The sequence below is a fragment of the Strix aluco genome, chromosome Z, assembly GCF_031877795.1.
Source record: "Strix aluco isolate bStrAlu1 chromosome Z, bStrAlu1.hap1, whole genome shotgun sequence".
In the NCBI taxonomy this organism is placed as follows: domain Eukaryota; kingdom Metazoa; phylum Chordata; class Aves; order Strigiformes; family Strigidae; genus Strix; species Strix aluco.
In genome coordinates, this window is record NC_133971.1 from 86,474,591 (window position 1) to 86,490,414 (window position 15,824).

General features: G+C 40.6%; 1 protein-coding gene across 1 annotated transcript in view; it reads right to left on the bottom strand.

Moving 5' to 3' along the window:
* Nucleotides 1–15,824, bottom strand: part of DNAI1 (dynein axonemal intermediate chain 1) — a 152,661-nt gene that overhangs the window by 131,469 nt on the left and 5,368 nt on the right. The window contains exons 6-14 of the mRNA XM_074813687.1: nucleotides 14,854–14,893; nucleotides 14,256–14,324; nucleotides 11,463–11,561; nucleotides 10,456–10,536; nucleotides 8,750–8,876; nucleotides 7,287–7,366; nucleotides 6,278–6,436; nucleotides 4,411–4,470; nucleotides 1,805–1,939 (exon numbers count right to left, since the gene is read on the bottom strand). Coding sequence (XP_074669788.1) covers nucleotides 1,805–1,939; nucleotides 4,411–4,470; nucleotides 6,278–6,436; nucleotides 7,287–7,366; nucleotides 8,750–8,876; nucleotides 10,456–10,536; nucleotides 11,463–11,561; nucleotides 14,256–14,324; nucleotides 14,854–14,893 — 850 coding nt within the window. The remainder of the gene's footprint in view (nucleotides 1–1,804; nucleotides 1,940–4,410; nucleotides 4,471–6,277; nucleotides 6,437–7,286; nucleotides 7,367–8,749; nucleotides 8,877–10,455; nucleotides 10,537–11,462; nucleotides 11,562–14,255; nucleotides 14,325–14,853; nucleotides 14,894–15,824) is intronic.

A 15,824-nucleotide genomic window follows, 5' to 3' on the forward strand; every position in this document is an offset into this window, starting at 1 on the left:
TTGACCTTCTGGCCTTCCTACAAGCCCCCTGGAAAGTGCTAAGAGTGAAAAGCAAAGCACCAAAGGGAGGGATCATGGATGCCTGGATTTCAACTTCCCAGTGTTGTCAGTGGAGAATGCAGCAGGTTTTTTACAATATGGTTTCATTAGTAGAATTTTTATTTCATTTTCATTATCAGCTTTTAGCAGTCCACCTTTAAGCCCATAACTGTACCACTGACTTCAGGCTTAATTCTCCAAAATGTACTCAGATGAAAGGTTTATTAGTTTTTGAAAGGACTGTGAATTTCAATAGCACAATTCTTCACAGGAAGAAGCTTGTCAGAACATGTTCCTGGTCTGTTTACACTATAAGGCTTTTGATGGCACAGTGCTGCTGGGGTAGTTAACCAGCCAAATCCTCTACAGCTGAATCAGCCATATGGTATGAAAGTGCTAAAGCCAGTTTCAGGAGCCAGCTTCTATTACATAAATATATCTTAGTTATGTTGATATATCTACACCTATTCTAGGGGCAAGCTAAGAATTGACTTCCATGTTGCTGCATTATAGTTCTCAGTGCATTTTGCTCCAGTCATTACAGAAATTATTTCAGTTTGCCTTCTAAATGGTTTAACTTAGACTGGGGGGGAAAGAACCACCCACAATTCTGCATAGATCAAATTCTGTTAAACCCTAATAGAACCTTCCTGAACACACTCTGGAACATGAAGAAAATCTTTCAGGGTTGCCATATTGTATTGTCAGTGCTTGAAGTGGGACCACATTTTTAAGATGAGGATACTGTCACTTTAGGGGAATGGACTGTGGCATCCCCACAAGGCACTCCTAGGCTACTCCTGACAGAGAAGGCTTGATTAGGAGTCAGCATCACCCTCACAGCAAGATCCCGACACCAGCTCAGAGCTTGGCAGGAGCTATGATACCTGCTACTCTGAGTAGCCAGACCAATAGAGGCTAATCCAGTTCAGCAGCCCTTGCCACTCACTCTGCTACTCCATAGGACTCAGAGTGGCTGACCTCCTCTTGAGATGATCACATCACCATGACTGAGGTATCACCATGCTATGTAATGCCTGATCATGGCATAGCACTTCAAATACTGGAGAGAGATGCTTCTGTCACTTTCCAACTAAATGAATAAATGATGTATCAAAGATCCCCCTACAAATTAGGTCAAGCCTCCCAGGATCATTATTCACTTTTAAGTATGTAGGCTTTGATTCCAATTAACTATTATTAACTATTATATAAATTATATGTCATTTATATGTATATAACTAGAAAATATATAAATTATAATTCTATAACATTATCATTAAAATAATATAAAATAGCAAAATGTGTTTCACTACAGTGCTTTAGTAACATTTTGAAAGAATTCTAAATTTCTTTGCCTTTCAGATTGGAAGATTGTACCTAAAACCTCTGCACCACTTAAAATTCTTTGAAAAGTCACACAGAGTTTCTACTCATTCTTTTATCCCTCACATGCTAATCAAAAATGAGACACAAACATGTGCAAAGAAGAAAGCCATAAATCTCACTTGGAAATCAGGTTTGAAGACAAGATTATGGCTTCACACTGTTTTGTATTCCCATAAAAAGTACAGCAAAATGGAAATCCTGTTTTGAAAATATAGGTTCTAGCAAAAACTAATTTTTGCATTTCCTAAGATTGTTACTTGCCAACTGAGACAACTAGCTACGCCGCCAGCATGACTTGCTAAATTTCACCTGACTTGCATTACAGATGCATCCACCACCACTCTGAGCAGGCTTCTTCCAATGTTATGACACGCACCTGTGACTCCAGAGAGGTTAACTTTCTTCCCTTCTTCTTCTCTTCTCTCTTTGGTACCTGGGCTTTTGATTTTTCTTTCTCTTTTGACCTTTCCATTTTCTGAAGCTCCTCCACATAGGCATCATAGATCTCCCACTGAGAGACAGACAGATGTAGGATTTATCAGGACCTGATTACATTCCAGAAAACAGCCATCTACACCATCACAAATAGTCCTCACAACAAAGATAGTCCTCACAACAGTAATGCTGTGACTGGAATTAGCTGAAGTTAGCTGGCTTGTTGCACAAAAAGTGAAGGAGTGAAGCCCAGGATTTTTAAAGCTTGATGGGGCATGTCTTACTTTTTAAGGACACATTATTGCATTCTTAACAATTTCCTTCCCCCAGTACTCTTCCTGGTGCTTTGACTCTGTATTTTTTTTGTAGGACTTTCTGTTTGGCTAATTTACCAGTGTTTAATAGGAAACATGCATTAAACATCTGCTTTATGACATTTCTCATGTGGTGTTGGAAAATTAAATTGTAGCTGCTTAACACAATTTAAATCTTGGACTCCAACTCTGTAGCATATGATCAAATGGAAACTGAGAGCGGTTTTACATCTTCTGCTATGCCACATGCCAGGAATGTCTTACTTGAGTAGATCCAAAAGTAATTTTTCTATTTAAGAATTATTCATTAGTATTGGAGTGCTGGTACTGTATCTGAGGAAATCTAATTCTGACACGTCAGGTTAGGAGAGGGAGTATGATTCAACCACAAAATACAGACCAGATAAAGAAAGGTAGTAGAAATCTTTAGCAAAAACCTGTATTGTGTTGTAAATTTGCAGGCAGAAATCACAGAATCACAGAATCATCTAGGTTGGAAAAGACCTTGAAGATCATCCAGTCCAACCATTAACCTAACACTGACAGTTCCCAACTATACCATATCCCTATGTGCTATGTCAACCTGGCTGAAAATGAGACAGAGAAATGAGACAGAAAGATGTTCCAAACATCAGGGAAAGGACAAAGAAGATGTGATGAGAAGAGAAGGAGAACAACAGAAAACTTTGGAATAGGAAATTGTGAGCATAAGGAAGAATAAGAAGGAAAAGGAGTTGAAGAAAAAAAGAGCTTACATTATTATTTTATATCCACTCAAAATTTCAACAGAATAAAAAGAAAACAAGGGAAAAACTTTTCCTCTTAGTTCTCAAGCATTTCATGAAAAATTTTAGCAACAGCGTGATTATCTTAAATAGCTCTGTTCTCTCTAACTCTCAGATCATCTCACTGTCAGAAAAAATAAAAGGAAGCTCCAGCTGGAAGGAGGAAAGATCTTAGGCCAATGTGATTTCAAGTTCGGGAATAGACTGAGTTACAGTTTTTAGCTTAACAGAGACACTTTCACTCCCCTTCCTGTCACATTCCTAAACCAGCATTTTTTACATTGCTGGTATTACCTTATACATTCTCCTGGGTGTTTCTGTGGTGCACTGGTAATGAAACAATGTTTTCAATACCAGTTCGGTACAGTGGTTTGAAACAATATTTGCATTAGTGACAAACACAAATAAATTTCGCAAATATCTGTGAGAATTAATCAGCAGAATTGTCTGGATTCCCTTTCCAGTGAAAGCTATAGCATATTTCATGTGTAAAATGTCATGAAAAATACATTTTTTTATGTTTTTAAGAGATAGAGAAAATACTGCAGAGTTCTTCATCATGAGTAAATAGGCATATTGCCACTACATAAAACAGAGCTAAGTCTATTGCAACTGGCTTAAAGTGGGCCTTCCACGTTCCTTATGCTGTAGTTCTCATTGGGTTCAGCTTCAGGCTTTAGAAAGCTGCTTTAGCATATAGCTAAACTTAGACAAAGTAAAAAACAGAGTATTGCATATATCAAATTCTTAGCAACACTCCCAAAAACTCCATGAACCCTTGTAAACTCCCAGCTGTACAAAATCTTTGGAGGTCTCCACTCTCTAAACACAGTGCTCAAAGCGTAGCTAGCATGCAGACATGCCTTAAGTGCTTTTTCGTTATTTTGTTCTTACATTTTGAGATCCAATTGAACCTGCCTCTGATGGGATCAGCTGATGGAAATGTCCTGCATCTGATCAGGTGTTGAATGCTGGATCACAACTCCTCCTAAATAACCAGCTTACCCACCACACAGTGGTGGAAGATCTTCAGTAATGGGACAATCTCCACCCCAAAGACAGCTGTGTCCCCCGAGAAGTCAGTGCCTGCAAGCTGCAGCCCACCTCTTGCTGAGTCCAGAACCATTCTCACACTGTGGTTTCCCCATGTCCACTTGTTTAAGACTCTCTAAAGCAGACTGGCCAGGGTGGCTGGCAATAGATCAATTAAAAGCAGCTAAACCAAGACACTTGACCTTAGAAATATAAACCATTAGCAAGTTTATCCATTAAAGTGTAAAAGAGGGCCACACTAATTTGCTGTCAGATATAAACCGGAGATCAACACCACAGTATGGGAGCTCATTCCACAGCAAGGAATGCAAACATAGCAATTTGGTTTTGCCTTTCTCACATCTCAGTTTCCTAAATATACTCTAAAAAAACCTTTAAAAGTAACAAGGATATACCTGGTTAGCAGTGGCAGAGAAATTTTTATAAGGTGTAGGCTCCGTTTGACATGCTCTTTCCTGAATAAAAAAAAAGCATAAAGAAGCATAATATTTGCATTGAAACTCTTTGCAGTGACATAGTCCAGCTGTGGAAACAGCCTTCTCATAGTAGGTTAGGTCAGTTAGAATAATATCGATCTAAGATTAATTCAACATCCAAATGACTCCCAGAGCATTACACAAACATTATCGGTGACCATGCAATTACAAATAGATCTCCTTGTGGACAAAAAGAAGGTTCACAAGACCTTCTGATTTTTCTCCAACATACTTAAAATATTTAATTTCAATATTTCATTTTGAAGGAGTTGAAATGGTTTGTTTCACCTCTACCATGTGAAACATTCTGCTACCAATTATGGCATCAGTTATGATATCCTACCAAATTTGAAAAGTTTTGACCTATATATGAAAACCCTACTTGGGTACAGCAATCTAAACAAAAGAGTTGAACAGAATGATAACCTATAAACAATTCATTTGATGTTACTGAAATAATATTTTTACATCAACATTCTGAAATAAATGAATGTATTTCTGTGAAACTTTCATTTCATGGAACAGCATATTCTTTCAGAAAACCATTGTGTCAGGACATTTTTAAGAAGCTGCCTGTAGCATTTCACTGACCTCTGAAAGGAAGCAGTCTCAGAGGTGGAAACCGCACATACTGTACAGCACAGAGCAGTACTTCACAGCTATTTAAGGTCTATATATTCTGCTTTCAAAGGCAGAATCACACAGAGGCACACAAGCCTCTTCCCATAAAATCAATGAGAAGAGAATATGCAGGTCTGGGAACAGAGGATTAATATTCTGTGGCCTCTGCAGGGATTTTTGAAAGATGCAGAATCTTAGCTCAGACTTTGCAGTAAGCACCCCACTGTCTGATAAACTCTCCTGAGATCCTCCATCTCTACCAGTGGACAGAGATGGTATTCCTTCTAGGAGATAGTAGCTTCAGCAACACAGTAACTCTTAGATCTCTCCAAGCCCACCAGATGTTAAAGGCATCTCACTTTATGTGTAATGACTGCAAGAAGGCAGGCAGGCTCTCTGGCTAAGCTGTATATACTCTGATTCCAGGCAGCAAGGAAAACAAAAGAAATTTCTCTCTGACAGTTGTATCTCCAATTCAGAAAGCTCCTTTTTGAGCACTCAACTGGGGACCAACAACACTGGTATTGCTTGGTCAGAAGGCCCTGTGAAGACTCACTCAGAATGGCTGCAGGCTCAGCAAAAAGCTTAGGGAAGGAACATCAAGTCTTGGGTCTGTACTGATTGGAAAGTGCATGCATAGAGTGGGAGGGAGATGTACCATGTAGCAGCAGTAAAGAGCTGTCACACTTACATGGGTCCGTTACTGCAGTACCTGTGCTTAACACAAGTGCAAATACCTTTATCCTTTTAATATAGGGGTAGTTATATCCCTGCTCCATGGGTAAGAATTGAAGTACAAGCCATAAAGGGACTCTGTGACAAAAGGAAGTTGAAGTCATGGATTCCAAGACCTCTGCTACTACCCAAACCATTGCTCTATACTTTTTCAGATGAGAAAATAGACATCAAAAATGTTATATCTAAGCAGAGGTTTAAGGTTTTACAGTAGCACCAAAACTTCTCATAGGTTGTCCAAGAATCCATGAGGCAAGAATTCTCTTCTGTCACCATTTTCATCACCCCAAATGTTTTACTATGACAAAACACTGCTTTTTTTTTCCTAATAGTATCTACAGAGATCATAGTATATGACATAAACATAGATGACCCACACGCCCTCCCAAAGGAAAGATCCTCCAAGTCACTGGAGGAAATGACAGCACACCTGCATAGGGTTGTTGAGTGTCCTTGAAGCTCTCTCAATGAAGTTGAACTGGTTTGCAAGCTTCTGCTCCTTTACTCCTGATGGAGGAGGCTCTTCTGCCTCTGCTATCTCAGCTGCTTCTGCTGTTCCTGAACCCCCTGCTTCTTCCTCTCCTGCAGCCTGAAAGAAAATAGAGCAGTGACTCCACCCTGAAAGAACCAGACATTTATTTTCTTCTTCAGAAGTACTTCTTCTTAGACTGCTGGATTTCCTCTGCCTAGTGAAGGAGACTGTATTTGAAAATTCAGTATTTAAGATGGAAATTAGGAGACTTCCAGCAATCAAAGCAAGGAAATTCTGGAACAGTATCTAAATGGGAACATGGAAAACCAGGAACTGAAGTTACTTTAAAACAAAGCCTAACATGAGTGAGATAATATAGCATGACTGCCTTTGATAAAATGGACTCAGGGACAAGAAGACTGTGTTAAAGTCCCACCACCCTGTGTTTTCATTTCCTTGCTAGACAGTGAGCTTTATCTGAAACTACTCTGAACTTGATTCCATGGCCTGACACTGTATGGATAAGAACAAACTTCTCACAGCCTACTCCGTTCCTGATCAGCCAGCTGCCTTTAAATCAGGCCACTGCTTATTTCACATAGTTATGCCTGCTGCTTTCATTCCTCCACACTTTGTTTTTCACCAACTTTTCTTTCAGGAATGAACATACTGTCCAGGAGGATTCCAGACCCCAGTGAATTACACTGTATCTTGATATAATATCTGGATAAAGACAGACCTGGTGTGAGGGACCTCATCACCTTACAGAGATTCTCCAAACCTAAAAATGGCAGGAGAACCCCAGCTGTTTAGTAGAATCTGCAGGATCTCACCTACAGCAGAGACGTCTCAGGCATAAAAGAATCAATCACAGAAGCTTCTCAGCAAAGCCATTTTATAATAAAAGAATTTCAAATCTATTATTAAAAATAAAATGGACAGCTCTCAGCTGACTATGGAAAATTACCTGAGTATCTCCTACGCTTGCTTCATCTTTAATCTCTGCCTCTTCAGATGTTACTGCAGAAATCTCAACAGGAGCCTTTTCTGATGATAGAAAGGATAAGTGAATAAGTCCAGGATAATAGGACATATTATCCCATATTCTGCAGACCGTTCTAACTTCTGAAGCATTAATATACAGATGCAACCTTCTGTAGTGCTATCTCATTATACAATGCAGTAACCAATCCTCAATTTGGAGGGTGATTGTTTGCTCAAAGCCACAAAATGAGACAAGGTTACTACTAGAACGATATTGCAGTAATTCTGGCTGCGCTGAAATAAAAAATCTGATTTTGACTCAGATCAGGCTTTTGAAAACAGCTCCTGATCTGAGCAGCTTTGTTTCTGGGTATCCCTTCAGTTCTGGACCTCTCTGGCCTTCAAAAATGGCTGCTATTATGCAAAGCCATAAAGAACGCTTTCAAGGCACATAGGGGTTACAACATGGTTTGTTCATATTTATATGGATAAAAATGAATATACTAGTCTTGTTAGAGAATGATGGATGTCTACATTCCAATCACGGCCTTGAGTGTGTAGTCATGCTAGCATCAAGCTGCTTGAAACTAGCTGGTTTGAAATCTGCTACCAACAACAATAATCCATGCTTTCATGGCATCAAAGATCCCATTCAGCACTTTGTCCTACTTCAAATCATCGTGCACATTTTGTTAAGTGTAAAATAAGAGGCACTGACCCTCACTCACAAGCTGCAAGTAACAACTATTCTCAGGAGCTTATCCAATGTTATCTTTGTGCCTGATAGTTACCACTTTGAAAGGACACTCTTTGTGATACAACTTCTCCTTTCACAAACAGCAGAAATATAAGAAAATTACTAGGCAGTACATCTTTTCCTGCTGAAAATTCAAACCTAGAACTCTTCACTAACAACAGAGCTTTTCAGCCTCTGATTAAGGTGTCTTTTTAACTGAAAACCTAAGAATAGTGATAGCTCAGATCAAAGGTACAACTAGCTCAATAGCTGTATCTCACATTGTCCAGAAGTAGATGTCCTGGTAAAAGTGTAAGAACTGGTCAAATATATGATAGTTTCCTAAATGATCACCCAGCCTCCAAACATTTCTGCTTTAATACTTCAAATCATGGCTGAAATTTCCAAGGCAGGCTAAGGAGTTTAGACATGTATGTCCAACTAATGGTAGCAGATGTTTAAAAGACACTAAATAGCTCTGAAAATTTCAGTGTTAGTGTTCATATGGCTCAAAAAGCATGCACCATTTCCTACCCTTGTGGCAAACATCTGGCTGATTGGTTTTTTCTGGTTTTGTTTCCTGAGAAGGATGCAAGCCAAAACAGGAGCTGTTCAATTCTGTGGTGATGAAGCATGTTCATTTCCTCACATTGAATAAGTAGTACCTGTGTGTAGCTGAAAATTATTGTGGTTTCAGATAATAAACCTACCTGCTGCAGTGCTTAATCTGATACTCTGCCGTCTGCCTTCATCTGAATCTTTAGGTATCATGTTTCCATTCAAAGAGAAGTGAACGGCCATTTGATCCACATAGTTTATTGGCTTGTATGCTCTTTTCTACAAAGAGGAAAAAATCAACAAAATCAGTGTGGAAAAAAAAATATTTTAAACCGGAAATACAGTGAAGCCTAAATTGCTAAACTAAGAAGATCCATACTGATAAATATATGTTTGTTATTGGCATATTCACACTGAATTTCTTCCAACAGGTATTTATATCTCAGGACTTTGAGAGTCATAAATTAAAAATACAACAAAAAGAAGCAAGAACATGAAACCTCTAGTTATCCACCACTACCACAATGAGTGAGCTTAAATGTAGTTCTAGTGGACCTCTATACACAGCACTCCCTAAGAGACTCTCAGGTCCTGTTGGGCTGAGATCCCTGAATGAGTTGTTGTACCTACACGAGAGCAGCACCATACATAGAGAGCAGCTCTGATCTGGAGACAGTACAGGTTGTTAGCGTCATGTCCAGGTTATAAGCACTGTACTAATTCAGCTATTTGATGCCAGCTTGATTGGCACTTGCCTGTGGACCTCTGTATAGTGCAGCCACACACCTAGGCTCAAACTCTGTATCAAGATTTTGATCTGCATCTAAAAGCAATCAGAAGCCACTGCAGACCACAGATGCTTCAATAGTTTCTTCTTAAAAATATGACTGCTTTCTGTACCAATCACAGCATAACATTGAGCCCATTTCAGTCACTGTGGAGGATTTGAAGATATGGATCATTCATCACTTGTTTTTATCCCATAAACATGGAAAACATCAACTCCAAACAGAAGAGAAAGTGACCTTATTCACTTCCACAAGACTGATTTCCTTTCTCAGGGGATATCACGTAATGGTTGGTCAAACTAGTTACTAGTTGAGAGACTAGATGAGACAGGCTCAGGAATATTTCACCTGGTTGTCTCTTCCCTGCCTAAATTGGGGATAATCCAATGCCAGAGCTGGAGGACCTGTCCCTGTGTCCTTTCTTTCAGGAGGTGTAACCCTTCCAAGGGAGAAGCAGGAGGCAAAGCCATCATTCCACTCTCCCCCTGCAGCAGCCTGTGTTGCTAGCTGTACATGCTAGCAGAGGAGGAGGCTGCTCCACAGTAATGCAGCATATGCTCTGCACACACAAATGTGAAGGTGTCACACCTTCTTGGATGTTTCCTGCCAGTCTTTGATACACCCTCCCCTGCCCACTCCTACTCATCATGAATACAGCTCTTGTCAGTGATTTCACAAAGCACATTTCTGAGCTCTCCTATAATTCAAACAACTGAATCTTGATGTGAGGATACTGAGGCATGACTGTCTTACAGACTGAGTAAAGCATTGTCTTTTGTCCTCTACCCACCACATAATGCAGAAAAATTATCACCTGAGATTAGCCTCACTAATTATGTTCACTGCCAGATCTTGTTGAGTAATTGTTATATCCTACCTCTGAATAAATACGTCAATGCTTTTAGACTTTCACACTCTGCAAAAACCCTTTAGGAACCATTGGCAGTAAATATGTAACAAGATGAAGCCACATTAAAAGGAAATTTACCTGGTTATAAATCAAAGGAAAACACAGAACCAGTTAATTGCAAAAGATCTCATCCTGATTTTACAGGTCATGCCACACTTACTTTAAAGCTGTATCTGACGATATTCTGGGGAGCATGGGGATTATTAGCAGTCAGGATGCGTGTAATTTCCTCTTTTAATTCCTTTGGAATGGAAACAAATATCATAAATAAAACTCCACTATTAATTCAACCTACAGCATACAAAAATCAGCAGGTTTATGCTCAGTTCTACGATGTTCAGTTCACTGCAGATACCTCGTGTACAGCTGATGCCTCTGCAAGAACAATGTTTGGAGCCAAGCTAGCTCAGAGTGGAATCCAGAACAGTCATCCTACTTCCTACCACAGTATTTCAATGGACTTTCTTGAATTCTTTAACTGTCATGTTAATTCTTATCTAAGATATGGTAGCACTTGAAAAATGCTAGTTGCATTCTATAGGGCAAGAAAGACAATCTGTGTCTTGAAGGTCCAAACCCAGAGTAAACAATAACCTCAGTAGCAGTGCTTGCAGGATTGACCTGCAAACAAAAAACAGTACTGGTGTTAACTCTCTTCACAACCTGAGTCAGGAGCAATTCCATATAGCTTCCTTTTGAGAGCTACACAGAGAACAAGGAGCAATGCTAGAGTTTTACAAGGCAGTGAGAAGAAAGAGACAACTGCACTTGGAAGTGTGACTGACTGCAATACTACTGAACCAAGATGAGAAGAAATGGCCACAAAACTATAGGACACCTCCCTGTCCTGTGTATCACACACAGGTACCTGAAAAGCTCAAGGTTGGCTCTGAGGTCCTCCTTACCTGAGTGAAACCCCAGCCACATTCCCCTCTTGGATCAATTCCACACAGTTGCATTGTCTTAAGCCCAGAATTGTGTTTCAAAGCACATTCTCCCTGTTTTTCTACAGAAAGCCATTTCAGTTTATGCTGCAGACACTGTACTTTAGCAAGTACTGGAGTTCTACTCACAGAACTTCCCCCAAAACAAATGGGTAAGAGGTAGGCTTTGGCTTATGGAGTTTTGTACACTTCTCATGACAGCTACAGGCACTGTTTTACTCACAGCTTCTGTCAGCTCCAGTTGATCTGGGGGTTTGACTAGAGTCTTCACTGCTGCCCATTCATCTACCCCCTCTCCCACTTCTGTGGAGACATCTTCATCCTAGCACAAGAACAACAAGCCCATTAGTGCACCAAGACTGTGAATGTTTTGCTCCTTCCCAAAGCAGCACTTCTCCAGGCATGGAGCAAGAAGGAAAAAACAGCATTTCCCCACCCATGTGTGGTTTGAGCAGAGCAGATAAACCCAAATGGCAGGCCCAAATCTGAAGATTGTTGAATAGCTTACACTTGCCAGCAAGAGTTCAGTGGGTTGGAGGAGATGCTGTCTGAAGATAATTCCTGGTCTGTAACAAAACTGAAGTAACTCCAATAACAAAACTCAAGTAACTCCAATTTCAGTTTAAAAGTTGGCAATTCTGTTTCGTTTGACTATATGACACCCAAATGAGCCATACTTTAGGACTACTCAAGGGCACAAGTCAAGGAACTGCAATTAATTGTTGATTTGAGGTGTTGATCTGCTCGAGGGTAGGGAGGCTCTGCAGAGACACCTGGACAGGCTGGAGCTATGGGCTGAGGCCAACTGTAGGAGTTTCAATAAGGCCAAATGCCGGGTGCACTTGGGCCACAACAACCCCCAGCAGCGCTACAGACTTGGGGAGGAGTGGCTGAAGAGCTGCCAGTCAGAGAGGGACCTGGGGGTGTTGATTGACAGCCGGCTGAACATGAGCCAGCAGTGTGCCCAGGTGGCCAAGAAGCCCAATGGCATCCTGGCCTGTATCAGAAATAGCGTGGCCAGCAGGGACAGGGAAGTGATCTTACCCCTGTACTCGGCACTGGTGAGGCCGCACCTCGATGACTGTGTTCAGTTTTGGGCCCCTCACTACAAAAAGGACATTGAATTACTTGAGCGTGTCCAGAGAAGGGCAACGAAGCTGGTGAAGGGTCTGGAGCACAGGTCGTACGAGGAGCAGCTGAGGGAACTGGGGGTGTTTAGTCTGGAGAAGAGGAGGCTGAGGGGAGACCTCATCGCCCTCTACAGCTGTCTGAAAGGAGGTTGCAGAGAGATGGGGATGAGTCTCTTTAACCAAGTAACAAGTGATAGGACAAGAGGGAATGGCCTCAAGTTGTGCCAGGGAAGGTTTAGACTACATATTAAGAAGCATTTCTTTACAGAACGGGTTGTTGGGCATGGGAATGGGCTGCCCAGGGAGGTGGTGGAGTCCCCATCCCTGGAGGTGTTTAAGAGTCGGGTCGACTTAGCGCTGAGGGATATGGTGGAGTTGGGAACTGTTAATGTTGGGTTGATGGTTGGACTGGATGATCTTCAAGGTCTTTTCCAACCTAGACAATTCTGTGATTCTGTGATACTTCCAAAGTGTTATTCTATAAGCTACACTTAGAAAATAGTTAAAGATACAAAGCTGCAGGGTTTCGGCTCCTGGAGGAATGTTAACCATTTTATTGCAAAGGCCAGCAGGTCTGCATTCTCCCAACACAGAGAGCTGCTCTCCTTGGGTTGGGCTTGGGTTAATGTCATGATATGATATCATTAGCAGGCAAATTAAACACCACAGGGATGAATTTCAATTAATTGTCATTACAGATAAACCATCAGAACACAAAGTTGCTGATTCAAGTGTTTTACTGCTCCAGGTAAAATTTCTCCCTAAAATGTGTAATGGGTTGATTACGTTCTTTTAAATACAGTTCTCTCAGGTCTGCTAGATTTTGTAGCCATACAGAGCTGCTGATAAGTCCAGGGTATAACTGAAGGCTGATTGCAGGTTCAGAAACTGGACCCAGCAAAGATTTGCTATCTGCGGAGCACCACAAAAGTCAAAAGCACAATGCTGTGTAAAAATGTGCAGTGGCTGAAAGTAACAGAGAATTCTGCATATGCCAGGCACCCAGGGAAAGACACAGGCTGCAGCCTTTTTTTTCCCCAAGGGAGCTGAAAAGAGGCAAGCTGTAAGGAAGGTCAGGCACTCTGATACACAAGAGACTATGACAGCAGAACAGTTGTTTGTGATTTAACTCTCCCCACATGAACACCTGCTTATAGGACATTTATCATACACAATTTGATGCCAGTTAGTTCAGTGACTCTTTTCCCTAGTGCATCAGATAAAAAGTGGTTTGGGTTTAACATTTTTATTTATGTTTTTAATTTAAAAGTAAATAACTTTTCATTTTTAAAGGGTCAGAAGAGGAACATTTAGCACAAGATTGTGATTTGTCCTAAGAAAGTGAAAAGCTATTTATCATCATGCCTGTTTAAAGGCGTGTAAACTGTCCTTTTTCCATCCACGCCAATAGAGCTAAGAGGAAGGTAGATTAAATAAGCATATTCTAAGCATTTATTTGCCCAAGAGTAAAAACATTACCAGGAGGCTTACAGTGAAAAAATTAATGATATTTTCTCTAATGCTTGCATTTCTATGTTCATTAAGTGAATATGGGCTATGTTTTGAATTTTTTAAACAGAGCAGGAAGTTTCCTCACAGTCTGTGTCAGCTTGTATGTTGGAATTTACATCCCAAACATTTTATTTGAATCTTTTCATATTGCATTTTACCTAATTTGTGCCTTTGTTTTAGCTGTCATTTTCATTCTAACTTGCTGGTGTAATTCTCTTCTCAGTGGAAATCTAGAGCAACTTCTTACTGTTAAATCAATTGGAATGTTACCAATTCCATAAAACAAGCCATTGTTCAGACTGAATCCAGTTTGCATCTCATAGATAAAGAAGGGAAAAAAAAATTTTTTAGACTCATGGATTTGTGGAGCTTACCCGTTTTTTAGATACTGCTTTAGGAGGTCTTGGTGGTACTGCCTTTCCTCCTGAAGGTCCACTTTGGCCCTGAAGTGAGAAAATACTCAATGTAAACCTTCGAAGCACCTTGTTTCCTAATTTAACCAAAGCAGAATAAAAGTTTAATGTGCTTATTAATGTTTGCTTCAGTAATGTGTTTCAAAAGCCAAATATTTTGTCTATAAATCATTTGAATGAAAGGCAGTCACTTTCATAATACAAGACAGCAGTTTGTCATCATGAAGAAATGCTAGGCTCTATCCTTGCTACTGCCTATCTCTTATACACCTAAATGTCACACACACAGGGTTCTAGTGCCTTACTCAAACACACAGAAAGGCTGCTCTTGCCCCAAATGCCTGCATGTCACGGTGAGCCTGAAGACAGCAGATCCACACCTACAAAGCCACAAGTGCTGAAAAAACATGGAAAACACTGATGAGGAGCTGGGAAGTTAATCACTGCCAACCTCCCTGAGCACATCACAGCACAGAAAAATTTTTATGACAGGCTTTAAGGAAAACAATGAAATAGTTGTTTACAGGGAGCCTTACAGAGTATTTCTAAGAGAGATTACCCAGATGTTAAGGAATAACAGCAGGGCACTGGTGACAAAGCTTTATGAAGAGAAAGTGAGAGAGGAAATGAAGAGGATTCCTGTCCTGGTTTTGGCTGGGATAGAGTTGATTTTTCTTCTTAGCAGCTAGAATGGTGCTGTGTTTTAGATTCAGTACAGTATTTGGTATGAGAATAATGCTGATAATATGCTGATGTTTTCAGTTGTTGCTAAGAGATCAAGGTCTCTCCAACTCCCCCTGTTCTGCCCATGTGCAGGTGCACAAGAAGCTGGGAGCATGACCAGAGCACTGGACCCAAATTGACCAATGGAATATTCTCTATCACGTAACGTCATGCTTAGTATATGGATGAGGGGTGGCTGAGAAGGAGGGGGTTCTCTCTTGCTTCTGGGATTACGATTGTGGGATCTTGTTATTTCAAGATTGCTAGCAGGGAACAGGCTGGGTATCAGTCGACAGGTGGTGAGCAGTCACATTGTGCACTACCCATGTGTACTTTCTATTATTGTTATTATTTTATTTTATTACAATTATTAAACTGTTTTTACCTCAACCTATGAGTCTCCCTACCTTTACCTGTCCCATTCTCTCCCCCATCCCCAGGAAGGGGAGGGTGAGCAAACACTTGCGTGGTGTTTGGCTGCCAGCTGGGTTTAAACCACAACAATCTTTTTGAGAACTGAGAGACAGACAGGACAAAGAACCCAGAGGACAGAGAGAAAGATGATAAATCAAACAAAGGAGACAACATTAGAAACCTTGGCAAAGTTTCAGGATGGATCCCAGATAACATTGGGTGGGATGGATGGGAAAAGCAGAGGAGTTACTTGGAAAAGGTGTTTGACTTTGTGACAGGAGAGAAGGGGATACTAGAGAATAGGGAAGGAAAATGAAGGGCTGGGGGATCAAGCTCCCATGGGTTTATTGATTTTCTTTAGAAGAACATTAGAGTGTGCCTTTCAGCTCAGAT